Source organism: Maylandia zebra, linkage group LG7 (assembly GCF_041146795.1).
Source record: "Maylandia zebra isolate NMK-2024a linkage group LG7, Mzebra_GT3a, whole genome shotgun sequence".
Taxonomy (NCBI): domain Eukaryota; kingdom Metazoa; phylum Chordata; class Actinopteri; order Cichliformes; family Cichlidae; genus Maylandia; species Maylandia zebra.
Genome location: NC_135173.1, coordinates 59,599,550 through 59,614,282, shown reverse-complemented (window position 1 = coordinate 59,614,282; position 14,733 = coordinate 59,599,550). Strand labels below are relative to the sequence as shown.

The following is a 14,733-nucleotide window of genomic DNA, read 5'->3' as shown; positions in this document are numbered from 1 at the left end:
CATTCTCTTTTCTAGAGTCTTGCAAAAAAGTTGTTAAAAACCAAATAATTTTCAAGCTTTTCATGTATGCTAATACATCTGTATTAGGGCAAAGATCTGAGCAAGTTTTCTACACTGTACAAAAGTATCACTACAGCCATGTCAAAGATTAGCTTTGCACAATACTCTTTGTAGTCCCTCGTTGTCACAGACTGCAATATCCTCCTTCACCTTGGAAGGACGTGGGGGCGCTGTTTTAAATGGCAGCCCTTTGGCGTCTGCGGTCTTCTTCTACGTTTCCTGATAAGCTGTCTAACAACAAGCACAGCGGCTCATGAATCCAGAGACTCCTCGGGCTTTCTGGGATTTGGAGAAACGTGGCAGGTTACAATGACTCAGTGGGCTGAATGAAATTATTTTAGCGTATGCGAATAAGAGGAGACTCACGTTGGTGGCTAGTTGTGAACGCTTCGGAGGTAAGTTAAACTCGATCTCGTCAGCCAAACTTAACGCTGTTGCTAACACAAGCTGCTGGACTTGGAGAAGACAGAAAGCTTCTTTTTAGACATGCAACAGTTTATTTTTATTGATCATTTTATCAAACGTCCAGGTACGCAATTTACGTTAAAGGCTCAAAGAAGGCGCAAAAAAGAGAAGAAACCATGTCTTACAGATGGTTTACTTAACTTAGCCCATTCTTTATATGTCGTATGTTTGTCTTAAAATGTTAGGACCCATTTGTTAAGTTTGCTTTTTGTTAACCATCTGTGTTGTCCTAAATGTGACAGCTACTGATGGTATGGGCCATACGTGGATGTTAAAGTGAAATAATCACTCTTGTTTTAGTTTGGGCATATATCTCCAAAATCTCACACAGTCTGTTTCACAGGCCTGAACATGAAGACAGGAAGAAAATTTAAAGGTTTTACAAGTTCTTGGATTGCGTAGTTTGCTATAGTCTATCTTTCTGTCATAATAGCAGGTGCACATGTAAAAGTAAAACTCGCCATCTCTAAAACTTTGACACTTTGACAGATATCAAAACCATTTAACACTTTCATCTCTCACTTTCCCTTAAAACACACATGTAACAGGTGATGTAGCTGCTTACCTGTAACTGCTAACAACCCAACTACCTACTGTGAGGGGGTTTAAGAGTCAGACAACTATGGATGAGGACTTCCCAACCTTGAAACCAAGACGCATCCAAAATCAGAATGTGGTCCATCGTCTTGAGAAGCGTAGGATCTGCTCCGGTCGACCTGGAGCTCACTGGTACCGAGTGCGCTGTTTCCACCAGAACCTGTTCCCCAACTTCACTGTGGTTAATGTGGAGAAGCCACCCTGCTTCCTCAGAAAATTTTCACCAGATGGACGTTGTTTTATCGCCTTCTCCTCTGACCAAACCTCCCTAGAGGTAAGAGGAGACAAACCCTCTATTATTTCACATTCCCTAAACCAAATATCTTGTGTGATTCTTATCTTCCATCTGGTCCAGAGTGTAACTCACACAGTCTGTTGAAATACGAAATTCACCAGAAAATATTGTTGTTGTTGTTCATCATACAGATATACGAATACCAAGGCTGCCAGGCAGCTCAGGATCTGCTTAGAGGCCAAGAAGGAGAGACTCTTCTCACCACCAACGATCAGCGCTCCCTCAACATACGAGGACGCCTGTTTGAGCGCTTTTTCTCTTTGCTCCACGTTACAAATGTGGCCTCGAATGGAGAGCACCTGAACCGGGAGTGCAGCCTCTTCACAGACGACTGCCGCTATGTCATTGTCGGATCGGCTGTTTATGTTCCCGAGGAGCCGCCCCCATTCTTCTTTGAGGTATCAGCTTAGTAAAAAATTTAAAAAAGGAAGATGCAGAAATGATTTATTTTTCTCCTGCTGCTCCTTTCATCTACATTTCTCCCACCAGGTGTACCGCAACAATGAATCCGTGACTCCCAACCCCCGGTCTCCTTTAGAAGACTACTCTCTCCACATCATCGATCTCCACACTGGTAGGCTATGTGACACCAGGTCCTTTAAGTGTGACAAAATCATCCTGTCACACAACCAGGGCCTCTACCTCTACAGGAACATCCTGGCTGTGCTGTCGGTCCAGCAGCAGACCATCCATGTCTTCCAGGTGAGTGCTTAAATAGCATGTTGCAGTGATGGGACAGTCTGTGATATAAAGCGTTAATAATTTGCTTTTGTGGCTGTGTCAGGTGACTCCAGACGGAACTTTTCTGGATGTGAGGACTATCGGTCGGTTCTGTTATGAGGACGACCTCTTGACTCTTTCAGCTGTTTATACGGAAACTCAAGCTGAGAATCAGCCAGGCTTCGCCCGTCTGTACACCGACAAAACCATCAACTCCCTCAAGCACAGACTGTTGGTCTACCTCTGGAGGAGGGCAGAGCAGGACGGCAGCGCCACAGCCAAGAGGAGGTAGTGATCATGTTGGATCAGTCGACTTGAATGAACTGCATATAGTGACAGAAAGCCCTTTACAGTTATTTATCTCTAGTACTCACTTACTTATAACTTAAAACTAAATCCTCAGCCACATAAAACATTAGGGTGGAGAGCTTCCTGTTCCTGTGCAGCATTTCCTGCAGAGATAATAATCTTCTTCTCCAATATGTTGTCAAACTGTTGACAGACTCAAACTTTATTGCCTGTTCTGCAGTTTTGATAAGCTGAGTGTGGTGGCATCAGATCTCCACCTGGTTGTGGTTAAAATGGTTGTCTAACTTGTAGCAGATGTCGAGAGGGGGTGAATAACTGTGAGCTGCTTTTCTAGACAGTAGAGGTGGAATCTCCGCTAAGTGTAATTTGCTATTTGCTTATTTATTATTAAGTTTGTATGTGGGGAAAATGCTGCTGTGCACTGCTAGGAGAGCAAGATTAGGCACTTTTGAGTGAAAGGGATGTCAAGCTCAAGTTCAAGGGCAATCTGATATTGTATATACTTCAATATTTAGACCCAATTAATTTATATCCAAACAGCCAAATATTAAGGACCGCGCCATAATTTAAGATTTGATAAAAAATAACCTTTGTTGTGGAGAATAATGGCATACAAATGTGGACAGGGAAAAATGTATATCTATGTGGATATGCTGCCGTGGATTTGCGGCAGATGGCCGCCCCTCCCTGAGCCTGGTTCTGCTGGAGGTTTCTTCCTGTTTCCTTCCCACTGTTGCCAAAGTGCTTGCTCATAGGGTCATATGATTGTTTTTGGTTTCTGGTTTTTCTCTGTATGTGTTATTGTGGGGTCTACCTTACAATATAAAACGCCTTGAGGTGACTGTTGTTGTGATTTGGCGCTGTATAAATAAAATTGAATTGAATATGCTGACAGAGCCTTGAGGCCTTTAAACACGGACACTAAAAAATCATGCAAATGTTTTGTGTGTCACAAAGATCTTTCAGACTCACCTGTTCCTAATGCAGCTGTTCACACTAACTGCATAATTTAAAAGAACAAATTTGTGGCTTTTTTTTTTTTTTTATCCTTTCAATATGCGAATAAACCAATCGGACCAATCAGACCACTGCATTTGGCAACAAGCGCAGTTATAACTCAAAATGCGGACTGCCACTGAATATACATTGATATGGAAATGGTAAAATAACGCTGTTATAATCCTATGTTACCTTAGACACACAGCTAGATTCTGCTCCAGGACAGTTGGCTGTCTGAAATTATTTCTCTGCCTCCTTAGATTTGGTCCTAACTCTGCCAACAAAAGCTCAAACTGCACCACTGACATCCTGACATATGTACGCACTTTTCATGATGGGTGTGTTTGCTTGTATGTTGTTTATGGGTTCTGCATCTACTTCTGGGAAAGCACACCAAAGGTGGATGTAGAAGGAGCTGCGAGTATAGGACTCGCCGTGTTTATGTTCTTCTTCTTCAAACGATAAATTGTTTGTGCCATCTCTCAGTGTTGGATTTTGCTGAATATGGAGAAAGAGCCCGATTGTCATTCACTCCAGCCATTCTTCACTCACTTATGTCCTCAATGCATGCGAGGCACTCCGCCCTTCTATAAATGGGCAGCAAAAGATGGCAGAGGAGAGAGAGGCAAAAAAATCAGATGCTCAGCCGGATGTTGAGGAGGCTACACATTATTGGATGTAATTATCAACTCAAATTCCATTATCAGAAAAATAATTCAATTTTCTTGATTATTGGTTGCCATATTTTGTATCTCTATGCCTGTATGGACGAATAAGAAAGCCTTTGTCTGCAGAGGGAGTTGTACTAAATGTCATCACAGGTTGTGATAGATGTTTATGATTGTTTCCAGGCTCTCTAATGAGAACATTTCTTTAATCTTAGATTAACTTAGAGTAAAGATTTTGGGGGTATTTTAATTTTGGTTCAACGTTAAAATCAAATGGTATGTATGGCTTTGGAGAATTGTGATGCGCATTTTTAAACTTTATCTATCAAGTGGTTGATTTGAGTCGTAATCAGTACTGAAAAACTAATCATCAGCTGTAGCTCAAATCTGAAGCCTGAAACAGCACCGTCTTATCTCTTGGCTGTCACAGAGTGACACAATTATCTCCAGTTCCTTGGCATGTATTTTCATCTGTTTGTCAATTCCATTTTGAATTTTATACAAAGTCATGGATGTTGATTCTGATCTGAAAAGTAAAGCCATTGTACACTCGATGTATACTATAATTCCCAGAAACTAGGGCTGGGCCATATTATACCGGTATAATGTTGGGCAACGATAAGAAAATGAAATATTGCGATGGAATATGGGTCAAACGCGCAGGGCCTTTGTTTTCATATGCACATGGCAGAAAAAGCATGGCGGCGACGGAGAATGAGGAGGGCAAAAGCGGATCGTTGAATGAAACTGATGAACCAGAATTGATTTGTAAAATTGCTGCAACTTCAGTGTGGAACTGGTTTAGCTTTCGTCCGTCAGATACACAACAAAGCACAATTTTTGGTAGAGCATGCTAGCGGGCCGTCGTCATTACCGTGTTTTTTGGAAAATACGGCACACTTAAAATCAATCCTTTGATTTTTCTGAAAATCGACAGTGCCCCTTATAATCCCGTGTGCTTTATGTATGAATTCTGGTTGTGTTTACTGACCTGGAAACGATTTTATGTGGTACACGGCGCTCGAAAATCTGTCAAATGTTTTAGTACGACTTTGCTGAGCTACGAACCCGCACCGCTTGATGGATTGTCGGAGCATTACGGCTATCATAGGCAGGAGCCTCGCGGAGTGATATGTGCTGTGCTTCAACATAATATTACCGTATTGTGTGTGTATAACTTCTTTTTAACCTCAGTGGATATTATACATGGTTATGCTGAGGATATGTCGGCCAGTTTCCACTGGAAATGCCTTTTGGTTAAACTGTCAGCAAGGAATTTGCGTTTGCACTGTTAAATTTTTATATTACTTTAATGCACAAAAAACAGCTGCTTGTTTAAATAAAGTTGTGGAGTTGTAAAATATTTTGTCCAGTGACAATTATGTCGTCAGTTCTATCGTTATCGCAAATTTTCAAATGTATATCACGATAAATATTTTTTGGTCATATCGCCCTGCTCTACCAGAACACCTCCCTCATTGCTCCTGTGATTTGTTTATATCCCTCTTCACAATGAGTCACATCAAGGCGCTTTATATTGTATAGCAAAGATCTTACAATATCAGAGAGAAAACCTCAACAATCAGACATTTGTCTTTTGAACAGGCACTTGGGGACAGTGTGAAGGAAGAACTCCCTTTTAACAGGAAAAACACTCAGACAGAATCAGGCTATCACTGAATTCATGCATGTTTTTCTGATTGCCAGACAGATTTAAAAAGAAGTAGGGGCGGCCTTATACATACATGGCACACATGCCATATATCTGTTTAATTCGTATTCGTGTGACCTTTACTGCATGCCAGTCCACTTCTTTTTCTACCCAAAATTTCCTCTCTGGCTCTTCACATTTACTGTCTAATAAAGTGTAAGATGGTGACTGTGTTAAATTTAAAAAAAGAAAGAAAGAGCAGACAAATATTCATATTTAAAAGTTAAATTAAATTTGCTTGGCAAAATTCTGACTTGTGTAATTGGCAAGGTTTTTCAGCTCAGCTTATTTAGTGTTATCTTATTTTCTGTGTAATGCTGTGTGAGTAAATTAATTGCTGAAGCACTGAAACTCTTCATGATTTTGTCCACTGTGCATCTATGATTAATTAAAGGCCATCCAGCATGTAAGTTTCCTTGTTTGTTTGTTTTGGGGTTTTTCTCGCAGGTTTTTCCAGTTTTTTGATCAGCTGAAACGTTTAAGGATGTGGAAGATGCAGCTGCTGGATGAGCATCACCTCTTCATCAAATACACCAGCGAAGACGTGGTCACGCTCAGAGTTACCGACCCCTCGCAGGTAGAGAGAGCACACAGAAAATATGATCTGAGTTTGAATTCCTCCCTCTCCTCTCTTTGTTGCTTTCCCCAACCTCTCTCTCTCTGTCCTTTGTTGTTTGTGCTGTGTAACAGGAATTCCTCTTTCAGGTCTCCAAGGATACGCTTGTCCTACAGATTCTGTTCAGTTCTGAATTCACTGTGGCAACAAATAGACCTAATTAATGCTCAGTTTATTTTCAAGAAATGTCACATTTGACTTCTGAGCTAATCAGCCATTTTTAATTTACCCTTGAAGTAGGGCTGCTCAATTAATCGAATTTTAATCACGATTACGATCTGGGCTTTCAACGATCATTAAAAATGACTGAGCTGATTATTAGCCCCTCCCTCATTTATCCGCGACACCTTAAAGGCCGGTCCGTGAAAATATCCGGTTGTTCAGTGATGACGCGACGAATCCTATTTCCGGGTCTAAAGTAGTCTGCGTTTAATATGGCTTTTGTGTTGTTAACATGTTTAATGTTATGTATTTTCTTCTATTTGATCTCAAAAAGCTCCTAAAACAGTCAGCGACCACTGTTGACCTCCCTCGGCTTTTATTACCGCTAATCATTTATTTAAGCTCAGTTTTTAAAACCTTACGATGTAACTACAGCCCAGCCCATGCAGCAGTATATGAATGACTAACCTCGTATTGTGGATGGATTATCTCAGTTGTTCTCCTGGCTGAAGTTTGGTCCTTTTACAGCATCCTGCCATGCGATTACATTTGTTCCTGACCACCGAGAACACTCACGTTAACTTTTATCGAGTGGAAAAAAAGTTAGCTTGTTTATATTATGCTAACATAGCTGTGTCGCTAGCGGTCACGTAGCACATCATTATATACCAGCTAGCCCAACTTCAGTAACCCTACAAACGTCACTGCTGTTTAGTTTTCTGTCTTCATTTATGCTGGAAGTGATAGCAGAGCTGTACGTTTTAATTTGTTTCTAAAACCCCGCAGTCAGGACATGCTATATTGTATTTAGATAGAAGCTAGCGAGCTAACTCCCTGCTAACTTCTAACTCCGTTAAATGTCATAAATTCCGTTTTCATGGATGCCTGGATGTTAAACTCAATTGTTACACCTGGTAGAGGAGAAGGCTGATCATTTTATTAAAGATGAAATACTTTAGACAGTTTTTCAACTCTCAGTAATGCCATAGTGATCGTTTGATATATGGACCTGCAGCGGAGTTTAGACCCAGACACGGCTAGTGACGTCAGACTGAACAACCGGATTGTCGGGCATAAACCGGTCCGTGGCGCAAAAAAGGTTGGAGACCGCTGATTAAGAGGACCCGAGGGAAGCTCGGAAAGCTAAGCAGAAGTTATTTGGAGAGTGACTGCCGTTGGTTGAAAAGAGAGTTTTAAAAAAAAAAACAAAACTTCAGTGGTGTTGCACACTATTTTATATTATTTTTTTAAAGTCATTGTTAACCCTTTAAAGCCGGTCAGAGCAGCACGCTCCGTTTTGCGTAACTATTTTTAAATCCCTGTAGAACCTGAACCGTGTAAGCTAGCGCAATAATTTGTTTTGCATATGAAACCGGAGGAGTTGTACTTACATCTTATGCCATCAGCTTGTCCTCGGTCACAGTTTCCTTCCACATATAGCTTTGCAAAAATTGCATAAAAAGCGCTTGCAGGAACAAAAACATAATATTCCAGAAACACGCTTTGCCGTTCCTATCAGCTGTTCGTAACACTTCCCACAGTGAAATGAGGCACATGCTGTTTTCTTTGCAAATTTGCATCATAGGATTGTTTTTTGTTTTTCCTGCAGTATATAAAAATTGGTGTATCTCCAAAATAAAACTATGAAGACACTCAAAATAAATTTCCTGTGGTGGGAAACTATTTTTTGCAACTTTATTGTATTTAAAGTTTTGAGGGATAAACCTCTTAAATTTCTCCAAGTAGAAATATATGTAAACAAAACAAAAGCGATTTTCAATTTTTTTTGTAGTTTATTGCACTTTTTTGCAATTTATGTAATTACTATGGACTTAATGCATACATATTATTAAAATATGGGCTATAACAGTTGTATTGATGTATAGCAACTTGAAATGCTCCCACAAATGGCACTACAGCATGTTAAAAAAAAAAAAAAAAAAAAATATATATATATATATAAGCTCTGGTGGACTTGGTTCCATAGTAGGTCTTAAAGGGTTAAATAAATATCGTCAAATAATCGTGATCTCAATTTCAGTGAAAATAATCGTGATTATCATTTTTGCCATAATCGAGCAGCCCTACCTTGAAGACTTTATAAACATTGCCATATTCAACTTGCAGTGACCCTGTAATGTAAACATGCTGAAGCCTTCAAAGCTTTAATGATGCTAGAATGAATGTCTCGTGTCTGACTATGTTTTTTTTTTTTTTTGTTCTCTCCATTAAAGGCCTTGATCATGGTTTTGAAAAACATAGCTACATCAAAGTATTAATTACCGATTAAATTAATTAAAGTAAATAATTACAGAATGATTTGTTGTGTTTCTCTAAATTTCCACTCCCCTGTTTGGATCTCTCACAGCCATCCTTCTTTGTTGTGTACAACATGGTGTCCACGGAGGTGCTGGCTGTCTTCGAGAACACCTCCGACCAGCTGCTGGAGCTGTTTGAGAATTTCTGCGACCTGTTCAGAAATGCTACCCTGCACAGCCAAGCTGTCCAGTTCCCCTGCTCTGCTTCATCAAATAACTACGCACGGCAGGTCCAGAGAAGGTACCGACTAAAAAATAAAGTGAAATGATGAAAAAGTAGCCACATGGTGATGATTAACAAAGTCGGTGCATAATGCCAAAAACTACATTTTATCTCATTTGAAGATTTCTGCCAAAGTGAGTCTTGCAGATTAGGCTTCAGTTAAGATTAAGATTCTTACCTTAGACTGTATATATAAAACAGCATAAGCCACCATACCATCACAATCTAGTTTTGGACTCTTGGAGCTGTTTTTTAGCATTTTGATCACTGCCATATTGGTTTCTTCTATAACCAGAAGTAACCATATTTTGGACAAGATGATGATAGATCATCTAGCATTAGATAGCTAAGTTGCCATCTATTTCTAACGTGCCTGGTTAGCGAATACAGATTGTATTGGTCTAACAGAGAGACACAGTAACAGACAACAGTAACAACTGCACCACACAGTAAGCTGTATTATTTGGTGGATAATATACCAGAAGATGACATCAGAGATTGCAGAATAAATCTCGACGAGGCCAGGCCAATGATCGCAATGCATGGAAACGGGTTGTGAAGGAAATTCGACAACCATTGGCACCCACAGCAGCGCATGAGTCGATCCAGACCTAATGCCAGCAAGGGATCAAAGAAGAGAAGAAAGATACCAGAAAGCACCAACAGTACAAATACAACCAGTTCAGTGACTCACGTTAATGAAGATGAGGCCAAGCTACGAGCTATTAGCTACAGCTCTCTGTCAGTGTATAAGACATTTACCCACCATACAGTTGTTATGAAGGAAGAAACTGTTCATACAGGCCAAAACCACTTTTTGTTCCAGGCTGTAATGTTGGCATTAAAAAGCTGTGAATCAGGTCTCTGGACGTGTCATGACATTTTTATTTGTATTTTTATTTAATTAGCCACTATCTGTGTTATGTACCCATAATGCTATCTGTGGACACTGCTGCTAACCAAGCTTACTAGCATTAGCTGACAACTAGTCCAAATATATTCATGTTTGTCTTCAAAACCCAAGCTATAAACAGATGTTCCTAATGCCACACAGCATCAAATGTCAGGGAGGATTTTAAGACAGTGGTCAGGAAGTGAAGCAGATCAGCAACGATCGCCTAAAGGAGGGAGGAAAGGCGTTTTAGGACTTAATCTGGATATAGAAGAAAGACATTAAGACGGTTAGTGTGGCTGGAGGAACTGTGATTGAATTTGGTGGTTTGACTGGCCAGCATAGGTGACAAAATCCTCCTGTGGAGGGTAAAGCAGAATGGGGTGGCAAGGAAGGGCGCTGGAGAAGGAGGAGACGATAAAGGATAGTTTGAGTGAGGAAAAGAGCTCAGAATTGGATTTTAGAGTGGTGAAAATTGATGTCAGACAGGAGGAGGGGAGAAATTGAAAGCTGGTGAGCACATTCCGCAAACCCGATTTGTACCACTTACAACTAGCTGGCAGTGAAGCCCAGTTCAGAGGGCTTCAGTCTAGCACAAGCCAGGTAGAGTGAAACAGACAGGCCGGTAAGACTGGAGATAATGTAGTATGAAACAAAGTGAGAGCACGTCTGAAAAATATGGATCCCGAGCTTAGAAGAGTGAAGGGAGAGAGGAGGAGTGAGACCACTGAGTCACTGCTGAGTGCTGGAAATATATAGTGAGAGTTTGGAGACTACAATTTATAAGAAGTTCTCAGAAAAGTGTTTTTTATTTTAAATGCCATTTATGGAAATCTATTCAATAAATGGGGAATTTGCACATAAACCCAGCTGCAGTGGAAACGAGACAATTCAGGATCACAGGGGTTAGCTAATGTTGAGCTGTCTGTCTGCCGCTTCAGATTTAAGGACACTATTGTGAATGCCAAATATGGCGGCCATACTGAAGCGGTGCGTCGGCTGCTGGGTCAGCTGCCCATCAGCGCACAGTCCTACAGCAGCAGCCCTTACCTCGACCTCTCCCTCTTCAGCTATGATGACAAGTGGGTGTCAGTTATGGAGAGGCCTAAGACCTGCGGAGACCACCCCATCAGGTATGGACTTCATCAGGATGACCAGTCCTCTTGTAATCTTAATGCGTGACGCGATTCATGCTAATTAATGTCCAGAAATTAGGCTTTCTCCTTCTTGACTGCGATTTCCACTACTATCTTGTTTTAATTTATCCTGATTGTTTTTCATTTACATATTTAAAGAAATCCAGTGCCAAAGGACATTTTTGTGTTTATAAACGTAATAAATAATTGTGATAAACAATTGAGATTAACATTTTTTTGACCAAATAATTGTGATGGTGGTTTTTGTGCCGTAATCCAGCAGCCTTACTGACTATGAAACTTGGGTAGTGATGTGGAGGACACACTGTCGCTTAACTAAATGGTTAATCAGCTGTAAATTAAACATCAACGATTTCGATAAAATGTTCTGGAAAAATGCAAAACAACCAAAATATGAAAGAAAATTTAACAAAACTTCTCACATGGTAACTTTCTTTTTTTGTTAGTTTAGAAAAAAATAATCATTTGAGGCCATTTTTGTTGTTCCCACTGGCATTATCTTTATATATCCCAGTAATAAAATGAAAACATAGGCGTGAAAATAAAACATTACTCAAGATAAAAAGGGAATGGCTCAGGGATCTCAATCTGTCTGGTTAGAAACCATAAACCATTGTCAGCCCATTTCACCTGTGTGAGTAAATGAAGTGACAACAGGTGCACTGCAGAATGTGCAACAGGCAACGCACAAAAAGGCAATGGCTTTGCAGGTGCTGGCCATAGACTACTGCGGTGTCCTTATATGTCCTGACTGATTTTTCTCCAGTTCTGCTTTTCGCTGGTTCGCAGGTTGCACAGGTAGTTCAGATCCTCCAGCATGGCGTGGTTTGCTCTGTTTCCTATCATAGTCTCAACAGTGTGGAAGAAATGCAAGGATACAGAGACAAGAGGGAGCTGTTGGGGCTATAGAAGGCCATCAACACAGCAGCAGAAACCAGTATTTGCTCTTTTCTGCGAGGAGCAGCACTACCAGACCCCTACATAATAACCTAAAACGGACGGCTCACGTGCCATGTGTCTGACCAAACTGTCAGAAACAAACTCCATGAGGCCACAGTGAGAGCCTGGTGTCCTTCAGTGGGACCTGTGCTAACAGACCAGCACCGTTCAGCTCACCTGGCATTCGTTAGAGAGCACCAGAGCTGGCAGCAGTAGCAAACTTACACCTGTACTTTTCCTGTCATCAAAATGTCTGTTGTGGAGAACTTGGAGCTAAAATCACATCCGCATCATTTCTCTAGATTTACCATTCACTGACCTATCAGCAAAATGTAACAGACTGTTATTATTTATAGCGTATGAAATCATTTTCAGTTATGCACTCTATACTGAAATCATTAAAAACAGCTGACTGGCACGCTCTGGCCAATAATTATAAGAGTTGTAGAGGTGCCTTCATAACCAGCTTCGTTCAGTTGTAGCTTCTGTCTTAGAGGCGCTGGATGCGGTGATGTGCGTGCCGTTATAAAAACCGCTGTTAGATCAGACACTTTGATTCAAAAAATATGAGAATTAGCAAATTTTAAATTCTTTAATGTTGAGCTGTGATATGCTGTCACACCAGTCAATTCTTATTAAGACTGGAGCCAAGTGCAGAAGAAACATTCACTGAAATTTAAAGTCATTTGAAATAAGCAATAGACACTGTTGTTTTCACAGCTAGGCTATGATTGCCTGACCCATTATTAGGGCCATTTGTCACCACCTTTTTTTTTTTTTTTTTTTTTTTTTAAGCTTATCAACTGATTAGCAAAATTATTGACAGGTTAATCAGTCATAGTCTTAGCCGCTTGCTCCCCAAAAAAGATGAAAGAACAATACTTTGGATTTTCATCATAGAGCGTTCTAGAAAAGAAGAGACTGGACTAAATGAGTTTAACGCAGCTTCTGTGTCTCTCATCTCTGACCCACCAGATTTTATGCACGTGACTCCGGCCTGCTGAAGTTTAAGATCCAGGCGGGCCTGCTGGGACGGCCGGTTAATCACGCTGTGCGTCGCCTGGTCGCTTTCACCTTCCACCCTTTTGAACCCTTTGCCATTTCTGTCCAGCGCACCAACGCAGAGTACGTGGTCAACTTCCACATGAGACACGTGTGTGCGTGAGGAGCTGGCGTAAAAATGGACTCACACTTGGAGATAAACTGCGGGCCTGTTGGGCTTCTGTTAGCAGCTACTGGTGACAATACAACAAACATGTCCTCCATCGGGAGGCACAAAACACTTTGTTCTCTTAGTCGCCGTCTCCTCCTCCAGAGAAATCAGCAGCCTTCTCTCTGCATTCTTCTCCTGATGGAAACCACTGTTCCTCTCCTCTTTCCCCTGCCATCACGCAGCACTCACTGCACCTCAGCCCCTCTTCTCTCTCGGTGAGAAGGCTGCAATTCTGCCATTTCCCTTTTGCCTTCTCTTTGCCCCTTCCTCCACCAAACAAAGAGCGACCTGTAGGGAGGAGAGGGTGGAATAAGTGTAAATGGAGATGTGTAGAGAGTGATTGATGTGCAGCTGAGGTGGGAGCTGTAGGTAGCCGGACCTCTTAGAAGGAACCAAAGGTGTTTTCTTTTTCCTGCTGTGCACATTCAGGTCCGAATTTCTTATCCAGTCGGTGAGCAGCAGTCAAGAAAACTTTTTTTTTTTTTTTCCTCACATGGATGTGGAAAGAGGTCATGTTATTTTAGATTAGTTTTACAGTTTGTTTTTTAATTTACATGCTACTGTTTGTATATATTTTATGGCAATAAAATGATCTACATTTTGGGTAGTGTGTGCGTGTGTGTGTGTGTGTGTGCGTGTGTGTGTGTGTTTTTGTGTGTGTGTGTGTGTGTGTGTGTGTAGATTTAAGCAGCGTTATTGTCCCCTATAAATAATTGCCCTGTTTATTCTTTGCTTCAGATTCTTCTATATGAATTCATTTATTCACACACTTTAGAGTGCAGAAACAAGTAATCTGCATCGTTTCTCCAAATGAAATTTTCTATATTTTTTCCTTTTTCATCTCTAAACCTGAACAATTTTTTTTTTTAACTAGCTGTGCCTTTAGAGGCTTTATAAAGCACCAGAAGTGATGCTGGCACTCGTTGGACCTGCGTACAGAGAGCAGACAGGACACAGTGTAAGTGTCATCATATTTAATTTGAAAAGCTGATCCCTGCAGTCTGTTCTGCTGCACTGTATGGGATCATAACGATGCCATGTTATACCCACTCCATCTGTTCTCCGCACTACAGCGCTGGCCATGTTTTTAAGCTTAAACGTGTCACTAAAATGCACGGATACAAACAAATCTACAAATATGCAAATTAATTAACACCTCTCTCCTCCTTCCTGGCACTGATATGAACATGTAAAGGCAACAAGGCACACACCGAGCCAGCTGCGGAGAGGTCACAGTAGTATGGAAAGCAGGTGCTGAGGGATTAAGTGTTCTCATAGCCTCTGGTTACACGTGGACATGGGAAGCTTGTGTGTGTGTGTCTTTGTCTGACAGACGGACTAAAAGGGCTTCGAGGGAAAGGGAAGATGGATGATAGAAGCAGTGAGCAG

At 41.0% G+C, this 14,733-nt stretch overlaps 1 protein-coding gene across 1 annotated transcript; it reads left to right on the top strand.

The window, feature by feature from the left end:
• Window positions 1-267: 267 nt before the first annotated feature.
• Window positions 268-13,947, top strand: det1 (DET1 partner of COP1 E3 ubiquitin ligase). Its single transcript, XM_004564611.4, has 9 exons — window positions 268-455; window positions 1,074-1,396; window positions 1,549-1,815; window positions 1,907-2,119; window positions 2,202-2,425; window positions 6,272-6,401; window positions 8,971-9,161; window positions 10,977-11,168; window positions 13,107-13,947. Exons 2-9 carry the CDS (start codon window positions 1,148-1,150, stop codon window positions 13,294-13,296), a joined length of 1,656 nt encoding a protein of 551 aa, XP_004564668.1. The 5' UTR covers window positions 268-455; window positions 1,074-1,147; the 3' UTR covers window positions 13,297-13,947.
• The last annotated feature ends 786 nt before the right edge of the window (window positions 13,948-14,733 follow it).